This window comes from Gossypium raimondii, chromosome 11 (genome assembly GCF_025698545.1).
Source record: "Gossypium raimondii isolate GPD5lz chromosome 11, ASM2569854v1, whole genome shotgun sequence".
In the NCBI taxonomy this organism is placed as follows: domain Eukaryota; kingdom Viridiplantae; phylum Streptophyta; class Magnoliopsida; order Malvales; family Malvaceae; genus Gossypium; species Gossypium raimondii.
Window position 1 is genome coordinate 1,832,525 of NC_068575.1, and position 16,649 is coordinate 1,849,173.

The 16,649-nt window shown below is 27.7% G+C and overlaps 1 protein-coding gene across 2 annotated transcripts; it reads left to right on the forward strand.

Annotated features, from left to right (window-relative positions):
- The first annotated feature begins 3,213 nt into the window (after positions 1-3,213).
- Positions 3,214-5,998, forward strand: LOC105761641 (uncharacterized). Of its 2 annotated transcripts, XM_012579506.2 has the most exons (3): positions 3,214-3,660; positions 5,218-5,671; positions 5,800-5,998. In XM_012579506.2, exons 1-3 carry the CDS (start codon positions 3,243-3,245, stop codon positions 5,801-5,803), a joined length of 876 nt encoding a protein of 291 aa, XP_012434960.1. In that variant the 5' UTR covers positions 3,214-3,242; the 3' UTR covers positions 5,804-5,998. The 2 variants fall into 2 exon arrangements, with proteins under 2 accessions (XP_012434960.1, XP_012434959.1); XM_012579505.2 differs by having other exon boundaries at positions 5,218-5,998.
- The last annotated feature ends 10,651 nt before the right edge of the window (positions 5,999-16,649 follow it).

Consider the following 16,649-nt stretch of genomic DNA (forward strand, 5'->3'; position numbering starts at 1 on the left):
ATGTTTTTTTTTTCTTTTTCTTTCTTTGCTAACTTTATATATATACATATCGAATATTGACAACTCTTAAAAGGATTTGGATTCTTTTCTTCTATACATACATAATATATATGGTTAAATTGTGCTATAAGTCCTTAAATTCTGTTAGTTTTTTTATGTTAAATTCAAGTTTATTATAATGTTATTCGAGTAAGTATTTTTACTTTCAAAATATCATAGCTACGAATTTGACTGAAGAATTTTAAGATAAGTTAAGGATTGCACTTGAATTTTAAAATACAAAAAGTATAAGGAAATAAATGTCAAACTTATAAAAAGTATAAGGACTTAGAAATATATTTGAACACATTTATATGGTCGTCTACGGGACACGTAAAGTGAATCTTTGCACGACATGCAACACAACACTAGTGTCCCAACACGTTTTTTTAAATTTCTACAATGAATCTAAAAAACAAGAGAAAAGAAAAACCCTTGACTTTGTTGCCAATGGTATCCAAAAACAGTTAATAATAATAATAATAATAATAATAATAATAATAATAATAATAATTTTAGAGTAATTAATAAGAATTAATTTAATTTACATAAATTATTTAATTTAATAATTATAATGATTAATTTAATAGAAACTATTTATGTAATTAGTTATATTTAATAATAATATTAATAAAAACAATATAAAGACTATATACGAATTCTTACTTGAAAGATGGGTTATTCACTTGGTTTGATAAGTCTAACTTGTAAAGATAGAATGTTTAAAGAGGATTTTATTATATACAAAATAAAATAGTAATTTTCAATAAATAAGGTTTTGGTCTGTTGGTTACGTGTTGATTTTGATATTTGAGTATTCAGGTTTGGGTTTACTATGTGCAATTGTGATTTGTAAATCTTTAGTTCTATCATGTGCGTACGTTATATGTGGGTTTTGTCTGATTTTTCCAGGTTTGGTCTAGTACATTTTGGTTCTTCATCTGTTGTGGTTTGTACTGGTTTGATTCTACGTTGGAGTTAGTCGAGCATATATTTGTATGTTAGTTTGATTCTTCCCAGTTTAGTCCGGTTCTTTTGGGTCTTTCATCTGTTGTGTTTTGTATTGATTTGGTTCTGCATTATAATTGATCGGATATATATTTATATTTATACCATACTTGTAAATATATTGTAATTGTAATAGTGGAAGTTTAAAAAAAGTCATTTTAATATTTTGTAAATATTCTGAAATTCGAAAAAATTCGAAAAAAAAAAGAGAAATAAAGAAAATATCTGGTTGGCCATGACCCTTAAACTAAAAGTCTAGTCTTTTCAATTTTGGAGTTGTCCTCCTCATCAAGAATCAAAATTGTTGCATGGGGCCCTTCTTTGAAAATTTCATGTTAGCTTTTTAGGGACATAACCTAACTTTTTTTTAAAAAGAAAGAAAGAAAGAAAGATAATGCATTAATTAGTAATTCAATTCTTTGAATTTAATCTAAGGTTTATAAATTAATAGTATGCTCATGTAGGAAACGTGATTAATTTAAAAAATCGAACAAAAATAATCCAACTATATCTAATTCACCTCGTCTTGGAAAGGCTTGTACATGTTAGGATAATTATCCAAATAAATGGAGTTGTCTAAGGGTCAGTTCTTCATTGCTTAAAAAAAATACTTCTGACTCCAAAAATATTTTTGAAAGAAAAACTGTGAAGAACAAGCTGCTTTTGGCTGAAATTTTTAGCTTTTTCAGAAGTGTTTTTCAAAAGCACTTCTGAAAAGGAGAAGCTAAAAATTTTAGCTTTTCTTCTCCCAAAAGCATTTTTGGTGCTTAATTACTTTTTCACCCCTCCAATAACATAGTATTTTAAAAAAAAAATACTATTTACAAATATTTAATGGTTATATTTAAATATTTAAAATATAGTTTATATATTTTAATTACATTTTTATAAATAATTAATATTTATTGCTTGAAAATATTTAAAATTTATATTTCATATATTAAAATATTAACAACAAGTTATAATAATTTTTTTTATATTCTTACTAAAATATAATAATATTAACTAATTTAAATATTATTTAAATGCATATTTGTTACTTGATAAAAACATGTCTAAAATTGACATTTTATTTCTCAAAAGCACTTTTTGACAGCAATGCTAAACATTCAAATTTTAAACCAAACTTTTCAAAAGCACTTCTTAAAAGCACTTTTCCACAGCACTTTTCAAAAGCAATGAAGAACTAGCCTTAAGTAGGAGTTCGCTCAACTCAGAAGCCACATAATCACTGTCAAATCTTAAGGAAATTTACCCAAAACATGCTCGTGTCAAATTCAATCACATCGTAAAGCTCCAACACCAACTCTCCGGGATGGAGTGCAACCAAAGGCAAATCTAGGGGTAGTGTTAGGTAGGTGCTTTGGTCCCCTTAGATAGAAAATTTGCTATTTAACCTCTCAAAATAAAGGAAATTATGTTTAACCACTTCAAAAATGATGAAATCAGAAATTAATACATTACAAAATTGTGTTTTGATCTCTTAAAAATTTATTATTCAATTCCGTCTGGATTCACCACTAAGTACCATCCTATCACATTTAGTTGCACCTTATCAAAAGCCGTCCATGACTCTACCTTTGTTTCTATTTAGTAGGGTACTCATTTGGCAGGGTAATCGCTCGACTCTATGTCATTTTATACCAACCCTTTATATATCGAAATTAAGAAGAAGACTCCTCTTCTTAAAAAATACTCTTCATAATATCAGTTTCTACATTATCAACGACTTTTAATACTATTCTATCAACCACTCGTAACTTATAAAAGAAATAACTTTTACTATAACATATACCACTTTTGGAACAATAACAACAATATTATTTATACAAACAATTGGGAATTGTTTTGCTTGATTTTTCTTAACAAGATCAACATAAAAGTTTGAATCCCTAAATGATTCTCATCTTTTTATAAGAGAATTAACGATTTGATATTTGTGAGATATTAAGTTAACTTAAACCCTAATACAAAAAATGAAACAAAACAAAGAATATATCAACTTTTGAGTAACAATTCTTTAATTAAATGCCTTTTGGCTTTATTTTTCTCCATTTATCTTTTTGGTCCCTTTTTTTCTTTCAAAATTAAAAATAATAAAAAAAACCAATGCAAAATAGTATCAATACTTTAATTTCCATCATAAATATTCCCCCCATCAATTGTCCAAAATATTGCACCACTCACATCCCTACATGAGCAAAAACATGATGATGGTCAATGCCAAAACCAATTCATTCCTCTTCAAAAATCAGTCCCATAGTCCCATGGATCAACCCCATCATCATCATCATCATCATCAAAGCGGTGGCTTTGTTAGCCGAAGGGGGAGCCGGAGGTCACCTCATGGGGCAGATTTATTCCCAACGTCACCCGACGTTCCGCCTATAGGGGATGCAATCTACCTTGCGGCTCACCCGCAACATCCGTTATCGCAAACGCGGCTCTCGGACCTCTTCACCTGTGGCGCTTGCAAGGAGTACGGTGCCGGTGAACGGTTCACTTGTTCGGAATGTGATTATCAACTCCACGATTTTTGTGCTTTAGCTCCTGATAGTCTTAAGAGACATCCAATCCACCCTCTTCACAACATCATTTTGAATCGTAAACCTGGTAATTTTCTTTCCTTCATTACTAGTATATTTATTATCATTTTAGATTTCTTTTTCATTTAATACATTACTTTAAAGAAATTTTAAAAAAAAGGGTTAATTATGTCTTTCATATATCAATATAATCACCTTAATCAGCCATAAAAAATTAGTTTAATATCTTACTCTTCGATTATCTATGTCAATGTGCTTAATTGAGAACCTCGTGTATTGGTTTGATGATTAGGGTGTTCACTGCCCTAAATGTGACTTGTATTCGAATCGCGTCAGTCGATTAGGACTTTACCTTCCTCTTGAAATTCAAAAAAAAAAAAAAGTGCCTAAATGAGTTTAGTGAGTCACACCAATTCTATTAGCGAAAGCTCCAAAAGATTAATACAACTAAAAAAACATTAAAACAAGAATAAGAATAATACTTTTATTATAATTTTTTATATTATGTCTTAAAAAATTATTTACATTCTAAAAGACCTTCCCACTAATTTAAGAAATTACTTGCCAAAAATATTTAAACTATCCTATATATAGTAGTGGGAGTGATAAATTCTAGTTGAAATTTAAATTTTGAAATTTTGTTTATAATTATTGTAAATATTTAATATTAACAAGTGTTGGGTACAGGGTAAGGCACATTGTATTTCTAAAAGAAGAGTATATTTTCAAACATTAAAGAATATTATTGGAAGGAATAATCATAAACCCCAAATATAAACCGTAACATCGCACTTTATAGCTTAAATGTCACCAAAATTTCTAGATTAATTAACAGAATATCCACTAAATTCTAGTTCAAATTAATAAACTTTACACTTAAATGCAACGAAGGTTTGAGAGAAAATAATGCAATAGTTTAGCTAACTAGTAAAGGCTAATGGATTTCCAAATATACATAAAAATACATTGCCTATGGAAAGATGCCCTTTTTTTTAATCTACTTTTATGAATGGTGAATTATTAATTTTGTATTTGTTTATTTAGTTATTGTATTTTAATTTGATCAATTTTAGTTTTTGTATTTTTGAATTTATCAATTTTAGTTTTTGTATTTTTCAATTTTAAAATTTCAGTTTTGATGCAAATGGTAACAGTTAAATTCATTTGGTTAACTTTTACTACTAGTCCTAAACTATGCATAAAGTTATAGATTCAGTTAATTTATTCAATTTGATCGATCTTATTCCATATAATTTTAAAATTTTAATTTTGACACAAACGACAACCGTTAAATTTGTTAATGAACTCTTTTGTAAATAATATATGGAAATAACAAGTTGATATAGCATGTAATCATATGTTTGTCGATAAGATTTTGGAAATCTCAAAACTTAATGAAAATAGTAACTGTTGTTTGATTAGAATTGAAATTTCAAAACTGAAAATATAAAGACTAAAATGGTTAATTTAAATATGAGGACTCGAACTTTTGTCAAGTTGTTTATTTAAACTCAATCAAATCGAATATTGAAATCTGCTAAATTAATTACATTTTTTTTCAATATGTCTTATTTTGATAGTAATATAATTAATAACTTTATGATAAAACTATTCAATGTTTCAGTTAGAAGTGGACTATTGAAATCGAGGTGCGATATTTGTGCCAAGACCACTAAAGGATGCGTTTTCAAATGCAATGCTTGTAGTTTCCAAATGCACCCATGTTGTGCCATGTTATCAACTGAAATTAACATCTCGGTTCATCCACACATGTTACGGCTCCTCCCCTCACCATCAACCGCTGACCCTTTTAGTTTCTCGTGCGGCGAGTGTAACCGCAAGAGGTCGGGGAGGGTTTACCATTGCACCACATGCGATTACCATCTCCATGCAGTTTGTGCCAAGAACATGGTGAATGGGCTTGAAGCCAATGGTATCAAGGGCATGGCCAAGTCGAGCAAGTTTGGGACCGCGGTGAGGGTCGCATCTCAAGTGGTGATCGAGTTTATCGGAGGGCTGATTGAAGGGCTCGGCGAAGGTGTTGGGCAAGTGTTGATTCAAACCGCGGTCCGAGGAAGGTGCAACAGTAATAGATCATCTAGGGCTACATAAAATGCTCCTAATTAATTAATTAAGACTATATAGTATTTATTAATTTAAATTTCTTTGACATGTTGGATTTTTATTTTTATGTTTTGTTTAACAGATGATGGGAGCTTGGGGTTTATAGTTTGAAGATGGGGAAGTGTTGCAGCTATTCATATATGATTTGATTGTGTCAAGAATTCTCACAATATTGAAAGTATGTTTCTTTTGTTAATTATTTTGTATATTCAATGTAATTAAGTATTGTTGATTGGGAAAATATTTTCTAAGTATTGTTGATAATTATCTAGAATTTTGAATTTATGTGCAATTTTTATATTATTATTTTATAATTTTGGAAGGAATTTGGAATAAGAGATCATATAACAAATATTATTACAATTAAAACCAATCATTATAGCTAATAAATTAAATAATTAATTCAACAATTAATTTGGCTTAAACAAATTAATTAATTGAGCAAATCACACATAATTATCGATTTAGTTTTAGCTTGATTGATATTGGTAATTGGTAGGAGAACGTGGGTTTGAGTGCACTGAAACGCATTATCCTCCTATTTAAGGGTTGGGGAGAGGCTATGGGTAGTTATAAACCTTGTATCAAAAAGAACAAGTATGATAAGAACCTATAATGAGATTATGTTAAAAAAAATTGAAAAGCATAATAACAAATTTAGCTTTAATGTTTTTATATTTTTTTGTCGATTTGGCCCTTGTTTTTTAGTTAAATTTGACCCTTAACCTTTTAGAAAGAGTCTAATTTGACCATCAACCTTTCAAAAAGAGTAGACTTGCTACTTTTTTAATATAAATATTGACTAAAACGTTAAAATTTTAAACATGCCAGCTTGCATGGTAATCCATGTTTGCTTTATGTTAATTTTTTCTAAATTTTATAAACTTTTTATATTTATTTTGAATTTTGAATTTTTATTTTAAAAATATTTTTATAATTTTTATTTACGTGACATATAAGACAAATAATGTCATGTTAGCATGAAGTACACGTGGATTATCATGTAGGCTGTCGTGCCAACTTCATTAAAACATTAATATTTTAGTTAGCATTTTTGTTAAAAAAGACAATTTGATTCTTTTTTAATGGTTAATGGCCAAATTTAGCTAAAAAAAAAAAGAATAAAGACAAAATTGACGAAAGATATAAACGTTAAAGATTAAATTTATTATTTTACCAATTCGAAAGATCTAAAAATAGTCTCAATTTAGTATGAACAACTAACCAAAAATGATCCCAACCTACCATATTAGAACCCAAAATGAATTTTGAACTCATAATAACCTGACTTGAAAAATCAGACTCTCAAATCCAAATGACCAAAACTTAAAGCAACCCGAATCAAAAGTACCCAAAAGTTTCAAAGTTCGAATTAACTAGAACTAGATTAACTCGTCCCAAAATCAATCCAACTCGACCAATTGATCTACTTTTCCTTGCAAATAAGATTGAATTGCTTGTATTGTTTAAAATAATAAAAATTTAACTTAGAAAATTAAAAATAAAAAATATTTAAATTTATATATAGAAAAATTTCAAGAATTATTAAATTCTCAAGGAGTATTTAAGCAATTAAATTTCATTAAAGCGATATTTTTATTCGTATGTGAATTGGGCCTTTGTGCACGTGCTCTAATGTATTTCTTATTAATATTGGGCTTATTTTGAGCCCTAGCATTTAAAATAATTCTTACATTCAAATTATTATTACATTGTTCCTTCGAAAATATTTTAAAAATATTAATTATTTTAGTGAAGCACATTAACATGAAATCAATAATAATGTCAAAATATTTCCTATTAAAATTTATTCAATAATGATGATAGGTGGAGTGATAATGAATTTATATTTTAATACTCTTGAGCAATGTGTTCGATCTTTGAATTTATAATTTTAAATCTCTTATTTAAATATGACATTAAAGTATAAAAGATAAAATTGTTATCAAAATAATATTAATTATAATTTAAAAGAATCAGCATTTCGTAATTTCATAATTGAACTGGTAACTCGCTAAGAATGACACCAACGCAGAAAGTATTTAAATATAAGTATTAAATTAAAATTAGAACCCTTCTTGGGTCGAGTTTATATTGATTTTCTTACATTTATATTTAATAGTAAACAAATAAATATAAGATGAAAACGGTTTAATTTATTCGATGTATTATAATATTCACGATATTTGAACAGATTTTGGTAATATTTTATTAACAATTATTAAAAATATTTTGTAAAATGATGAAATTGTAGCTTATTGATCTCTCATATTTTATTACTTGATTTTAATTTCAAATATATATTTTAAGTGAAGATTGTAATTGATACTTATAAATACTAATAAAATCAAAGATTTAATTGTGAAATTCTGAAATCTCCTTTTAATTTTCCACAAAACGAAAAAAATCAACTAATTAAATTAAAATCTCAACCTTCGGTTCAAATTTCTTAAAGTTGGGTGACCAAAACAGAATATAATCATAATTGGGTGACGATTTTTATAATCTACCCTATTTTTTCACCATACTTTTTTTAACAAATTTTCACCATACTTAAAACTCTTTATTATTATTATTATTATTATTATTATTATAGTTTCAAATTCAAAATTTTTCTGCAACCAATACTTGAGATCCATGTATCATAGGGATTATATCAAATTAGTCCTCTGTTGTTAAATGAATCAATCTAGTCCCTATACTATTAAAAAATCAAATGAGTCCAAATTATAATAGATTAAACATTTACTATAAAAAATGTGTTAAGAATTATTTTTTCAATCACATTCAATTCCAAACAAAAGATTTCATTTATAGAACCATAAAACTTAAAATATTAACTCGCTAAATAATAAATGATATTTTTAAACTAATAAATGTTAACTCTATTCCAACTTGGCCCTATTTGATTCTTTTTAATAATACAAAGATTAAATTGATCCATTCAATAGTAGAGAGATTAATTTGATCAGATATCTACATTAGAGGGACCTCTCAAATAAATTGACCAATAAAAATATTAAACAATATCTTTTAACATGAGTCAAGGTGATATATAGAAAAGAGAAGTACATTTAAAAATAACTAAAATAAAAACAAAATAATATTCAATAAAATATTAAAAGAATGAGTTAAACAAAGAAATAAATTAACGTGAGAAGACAAAATGTTCTATGAAGTTGGAAGTATTCATTACATTGGATTCCCCTTGTCACTTTCTCTGACACACACACTATACCTAAACCATTAATGCCCATCTATATCTCCATCTCAATGAACAAAGTGTCGAAAAGATATCATATTCTTCAATCTTTCTTTTTTAATTACATTTAAGCCCATTAAATTATTACTAAGTTACGTTTTAGTCATTCAATTTTTCAAAAGTTACAAGATAGTCGTTGAACTATTTAAAGCCATTCAACTCTATTCTCACTGCCTACACCAATTAAACAAACTATTTTAATTGGAAACTATTGTAGCTGATGGTGTGGTAAATAGTTGGATGTTGGAGCTACGGCTGATTCATCATTTCTTGAGTCGTAATTGGGGAGTATGTTCTCGACACATTTCTAGGGACCACAATAAAACTGCTGATCATATGACTAAATTGCAAGTTCAAATTACAATGAGATGCAAGTTTATACTGAAGCCTTGATTTCGACAGAAGTGTTACTCAAGTCGGATATTGGCTACTTAGCTGATATCACTTAATAGTAGACTATTTTAATGTAATTACTTTTATGTTGTTTCCTTTAAAAAAAAAGTTGACATAATATAAACTTGAAAAATGAGTTGTGTGAGACCAACCTTGAGATTTGATTTGAAAATTGAAATTTAAGCTCGGACTACATTTTACACAAACTTTGATTATTATTATTTTTACACAAATAATTTTTTAATCTAATATTTTATTCAAATCCTCTCAAATAACTATCAATTTTACTTGAACTACATCCGAACCGATAGACATAAACAAAGTACACTTTGCATTAAGAAAATTTATTAAAAGAAAGAATTAATCTAAATTTTCATTATCTTTAAAAAAATCACATTGTTTCAAGAATTTCAATGCTATATAATATCTTAAAAATAGAAACAACATAGAAAGATTAAGAAAACAGTAGAACATTTTTTAGGGTAGAAAACAATAGAATTATGATGGAGAATGGGGAATTTTTTCCCAAATGAAGGAATTAGGGTTAGGTAAGTATTTGGTAGACTCTATTCTAAATTTTTTAAAATAAAATTAACATATTGATTTTAATTAAAAATAAATTATTTATACAAATATACTAAAATTATTTTATATGATTTATTATATGATTTTATATTTATATTATTGGATAGTTTAAATTTTTATATAAAATAAAATTAAAAATATTGGTTATGTTTTCTATCTAAAGGTGAGATGGCCTCGAAAGTTCTAATATTCTGGCAGCCAAAGCTTGTGAGATTCAAGAGAAGCCTCCTCGATGAAAGGATAATTAGGGACCGTGGAAGGGGGGAGACAGGAGCCCTAACCCTCCCAAAAACTAGAAATTTACATTTTTATCCATTAAATGTATAAAATTACAAAATAGTAATGGTAAAATTATATTTTGGCCCCCAAAAGATAAAATTTTAATTTAGTCATTTAGAGATGGTAAATATATTAGTTTACAATGGTGAAATTACATTTTAACTCTTATCAAAATTTATAACTTAATTTTGGCCCTTGAAATGAATTTTCTGGCGTTGTCCCTAAGGATAATACCTGTGGTTAGTGGCGGATCTAAAAATATAACTTAGGAGGGCAGGGGCAAAGTCATAAAATTTTTTTAGGGGCGGAATTAAATTATATATTTTTATGATAGTAAAAATATAATTTCTGCATTTAAATAGCCTATATATTTATAATTTTTAGAGGATTAAATCAAAATTTTATAAATTATAAATAGCCTAAATGAAAAATTTTCCATTTTAGAGGGGGACCGGGCCTTGCCAATGGTTATAACTTGGTTCAAAAACTAGGCCCCTCATTTATTTTTGGTTTATAGAATGATACCAGATCGGATTGATTTTATCTTTTGATAATAAATTTTCACAATTAAATAAACCAAATCGAATTTAACCGAAACAATGTGAAACAACACAAGCAAAGGAATCTAGGTTGCTTAATTACATGTGCATGAAAGCTAGCAGCAAGATTAGGTTAGATGATGATGAATGTCCCAATCAAAGAGGAAAAAGGGTATGAAGGAAAGTGGCGAAAAAGGTAAAGAATATTGAATCAAAATGTAAGCTCCTCACATTCAAAAGTAGCTTTCTTTTCTTCCATTATGTTTCTTTATATAGTTGACCCTAACTAAAACTCAATAATTTTAAATTTGCTCTACAAGAAAGCAACAGCTAAACAACTACTTTCATTTTTTATTTTCTTTTTTTCCTTTTTTGAATTTACGTGATAGCAATCCATCCTTAACATGCAACACATTGTAAATTATTTGGTATCACTAAATACTTTAATTCCAGTGTATAGGAAAATGTGAGTTCGAGTGCGCTGAAGCACATTATTCTCCTACTTATGGGTTGGGGAGGGACTATGGGTAATTCTAGGCATTGTGTCAAAAAGAATAGACATGATTAAAACCTATAATAAAATTGTTTAAAGAAAAAAAGTAAACATGATGTGAGAGAAAAACCCATTGGATGGAAAATAATTTAAAGGTCGATTTTTGTCATTAGTCCCTGTATTATGTATAAGTTGTAGATTTGATATCTCTTTTAGTCATCATCTAATAATAGCGTTAAATTTGTTAAGTGAAATTCTTCATTTCCAAAATATTATTTGATAAACATATTATCACATTTGTGATTCCATAATAGCTTTCTATCTCCAAATAATAGTCATAGAAAGGTCATATTATTTTAGTTAATGGGTTTAATGATTATTATTTGAATTGGGACTAAAATGTCAAGTATTGAAAAGTATAAGTATAAAATGATCAAATTAAAGAACAAAGACTAAATCGATAACGTACACATAGTACGAGCTAATAGCGTAATTTGATGTAACAAATTTAATTGCTATTATTCGGTTAGGACTGAAATTTCAAATATAAAAATATAAAAAATATCAAAATTGAGTACATGGGCTAAATTTGCAACTTATGCACAGTACATGGACTAATAACAAAATTTGAATTAGTTTAAATTATATTAGGTTAAATTCTTCCATTAGTCCTTATGCTATATGTAAGTTGTGGATTCAATCCCTACACTTTAATTTGGTCATTCTTAGTCCTTGTGCTTTTTAAAATTTAAAATTTCAATCATGACTAAACAAGAACTATTAAATTTATTAAGTTAAATTCGCTATTTCTAAAATTTGATATGGTAAACATATTACCACATATGTAATACCATATTAGCTTGCTATTTCTACATGTATTACTCACGAAAAATTTATTGATTAACTTCTGTCGTTTGCATCAAGATTAAAAATTTTAAATTCGAAAATATAGAGGCTAAGAATGATCTAATTGAAGAAAATGGATTAAATTCACAATTTTAGGCATGGTACAAGACTGATGGCAAAATTTAACGAAATGGATTTGACTGCTACCATTTGATTAAAATTGAAATTTCAAATTTTGAAAAGCGCAGAGACTAAAATTGACTAATTCGAAAAGAATATAGACTAACATTGATTAGATTAAGATATAGAGACTAAATCCACAACTTATGCACTAATAATAAAATCTGATGTAAGATGACCATAAAAGGCAAATTTTAATCATATATTTGCAAATGTTTATTAATTAATATCATATATCCTATATCACCAAACCAATTCCTCCCAATAATATTTTACATTTCATATATTTTTAAAAGATTATTATTTGATGTCAAATATTTTATATCACCAAATCAATTCTCCATGATAATATTTTACCCTTAATTATTTTATTTTATTTTTATTTTTTCAAAAGAATATTTTATTTTTAATTAATTAAATAAAATTAATCAATAATAATAAAATAATACTCAAAGTTTAGGGTTAGAGTTAGGGTTTAGGATTGAAATTACGATTCAAAGAGATTAAAAACTTTAGGGTTTCAAGTTTTGGATTGGAGTTGAAACTTAAGATTTTGAATTTGAGTATTTTATGAATAAACTATGAAATAGTTAATTTTATTATACGCTTAAATCTTGATATTCAAAGATTGTTCTAATGTAAGTTAAACTCCGGAGAGCAAAATATATAACATTACGTGAAAGATTTAGCACTTTTTTAACAAGCTGAACCAGTACACTAAAACCTGATGACTTTGGGATTTAAACAAGTGAAGAACTAATGACATTTTTGAAATGCAAGAAAGAAGAAACTCTCCATATCTTGTGAAGCGAAGAAAGTCCTATTGGATGATAACTTTGGTGCAACTTTGGGTTTCATTGGAGCTGGCGGACAAGCCAATATCTCTGGTATTTTGAATCTTTGTCCCTTTGGAGTACAACATCCATGACCACTTTGCAAAACTCGAACCCCAGTGTTATCCGTGGACGACCCCGAATCGCTACCTCTTTCGAGCTCTTGCCTTTGTCGTCGTCGGTGCCATCTTCTCAGCTTTCTTGTTCGAGCCATTTCAGGTGCTAAAATGGGATGTGTATGTTGGTAAACTTGATGAAGATGGTGAATTGTGAATGAATGAAGGGATTTGCTTCGATATATAGCAAGTTGGAAAGGGTTTTGATTTAACAATTTGGGTTATTTGGGGAAAAAGTTTTCAAACTATATTTTTTTCTCAAGTAAAATCCAATGAAATCTTACAGCAGCAATTAACTACTACCACCGAAATGAAAAATTAAAAGTTTATTCCAAAACTCTACCAAATCTTTTTGATATGGTTGGAAACACGGTTTGATGAAGATTGATAAATGTCTAATCTCATTCAGCTCCATATGGACCAAATCTTATTTACTAATTTCCTTAATTCATATCCAACTTTCCCATTTTACATATAATAGTATCAGGTTATGCAATTGATGAATCAAATTTTAGATTTTGATTTCATTAATTCATAATCTGCTTATTAAATATATGTATAAATTACTCACTCAATTCGATATAGATTGAGATTTCGTTAATTCATAACCAGCTAGTCGATTATATAATGTCAAGTTACTCACTCAACTCGACATGGATCAAATCTTAATTATGGATTTTATTAATTCATATATGATTAAATGGTTTGATCCAAATCATATTTGATAGTAAAAATATTTTTTATTTAAAATTGATTATAAAATATAAGGATATTAATATAATTTTTAATTTTATTTTTAACAAGTAGTCCTAAATTGGGCAAGGAAATATTGTTTGTTTACTATATATATTTCACTATCGAATATCCTCTTTTGTAAATCCTTTTATAAGATGGATTTTATTTTGTTTTTTTTATAAAATTTATGGAAGTTTACTAATTCATTACAAAAGAAATTTTATGGAAGAAGAAATGTAAATTTTCTTTAAGCTTATAACTTATATTTTCTAAAAAATTTAAATCATAATTTTATCATTTTTGAGGTCAAAATTTAATTTTTATCGTGTATTAACTTATAATTTTTTAAATTTTAGAAAGACTAAAACACAAAATTTTCATTTTTATGGGGCCAAAACCCCCACTAGCTCCCCTCTAATGCCGCCTCTAAGGTAATTAATATTCGGTCGAGATTAATTATTAGACCTACCAAATTGAATAATAACTCAACTCAAATTAATTAACTATAATAAATTTAGAGAGAATCCACACATTGTTCTATTTTTTCTAGCCAATAAAAATGAATGTTGTAAGTTTTTATAGCAAACGATAACATTAATATGCCTGATTGAGTCTTAGTTAAATTGGTATCGGTATTGTTATCAATGTGGAAGGATGTAGATTTGAGGCATTAAAATGCGTTGTCCTCTTATTTAAAGGTTGAGAAGGAACTATAACTAATTGCTAAGCATTGTATTTAGAAAAAAAAAAAACATTTAGATGTTCTAGAATTATGTATAAAAAAATTAAATAAATAAATAAAATTCCAAGCTTGTGAATTTGTTAGGCCCAAAGAAATTAAAGCCCAAATAAATTGCTCACAACTCAACACATGGAAGACACCTACTTAATGGCCCAACTTCCTCGTATTAGTATCAAACTCGAATGACAAAATATTTTAGCTTACATTTATATCAAGCTCTAATATAATTTAAGTTTTAATTAAATTAATTAAAATATATTATAATAAATAAAAATATTATAATTACAAAATTTATTAATATTTTAATACTTAATTGCATTAAGAATTTTGATAAAAACCTCCAAAAATTATAATTAGATATTTTCTATTTCTAACCATGACTTGTAGGTATCCTTATACTATATTAAACATAAAAATAATATGACAATTTATTGAATTTTTTTAATTTTTACCATGAATTTACCTCATAATAATCCTATATACAGGAAAGGTAAAAAAATATTTTAACCCTCTAAAAGATTTAGGAAAAATAGTTGGTACATTGCAGAGTTTTTAAACTCTACAAGCAGCGTTAAACGGTTGACAAGTGTCTTATAAATTTTAGACACATGCTAATTTTATAAAATTACTTGTGAAATAAAAAAAATACTGCTAATGTACCAAATACTTGCCCAAAATTTAAATGTGATTTATTTTTATTCCAATCCCCAAGGGCGTAGCAAAGGGGAAGGGGCTTGTGCTCCTTCGATTAAATGGACTAATAGCAACTTTAGTCCCTCCCAATTATAAACTATTCAATTTAAACTTTATTCAAAATACATTTTACTTTCAACCTTTCAAACTTTAAAATTTTCATTTTTCCTCCCAGAAAATCAATTTTCTAATCTCACCCTGCCAACATCTTTGTAAAATTTTTGACTTTGTAACACGCGTATAGTTCGCGGTAAAAAAACAATGTAGTGCATGAATACTAATAGCAAACACCACTTATAATATAGTATTATATATTATTATAGATTTAATTTTTGTATTTTAGGTATTATTTGTGTAAAAAAAGACAGATATGATCAGAATTTATAATGAGATTGTTCAAAAAAATTATATATATTACATTATAAAAATTGAAAATGAGTTGGGGCAAGTTTTGAATGTTCAAACCCAAGCCTTATCCATATTTTAAACGAGCTTAACCTTTTTGCCAATACCCATTTTTCAAATCTAATATTTTTGTCAAAATCTTCTTAAATTTCAGGCAGACCTTTAAATTTAGATAAGTGATCCAACCCATAAACATGTACACTCCCGATTACAAAACATTCAATTTAAACCCTACTTAAATAAAAATTTTACCTTCAGCCCCTCCAAACTTTTAAAAATTTTATTTTGCCCCCCTCAAAACCAAATTTTGGCTTCGCCCCAAAGGCCTAGAAAGGGGCAGGGTCTTGGGCTCCTTTGATTAAATGTATTAATAGCAACTTTAGTCCCTCCCAATTATAAAACATTCAATTTAAGCCTTAAATAAAATTTTTACCTTCAACCCCTCCAAACTTTTAAAGTTTTCATCCCCCGGAAAGCCGAATTTCTCTTTTCACCCCTACCAATCCCCGATACAAAGCTCTTGACCTGGTAAATGCATACATGCATAGAACTAGCAGTAAAAAAAAACACAGTATAGTGCATGAATACTAATAGCAAAAACCAATTCAACATGTGACATTCATTAGGAATATAGAGACGTTAAAGAGAGAGAAATAGAGAGAGAGGGATGGTAGCATGGGAAAAAGGTGAAGTCCTCGAGAATCACAGGTCGATAATGGCAGCAAAACATGTGAAGTAGTAGTAGTAGTAGTAGTGCTGCTGGCTTGGGCGGGGAATGGGCTCGTGATTGCCTACAATGTTGTGAGGTGGATTTATTCCACATGTTTTACT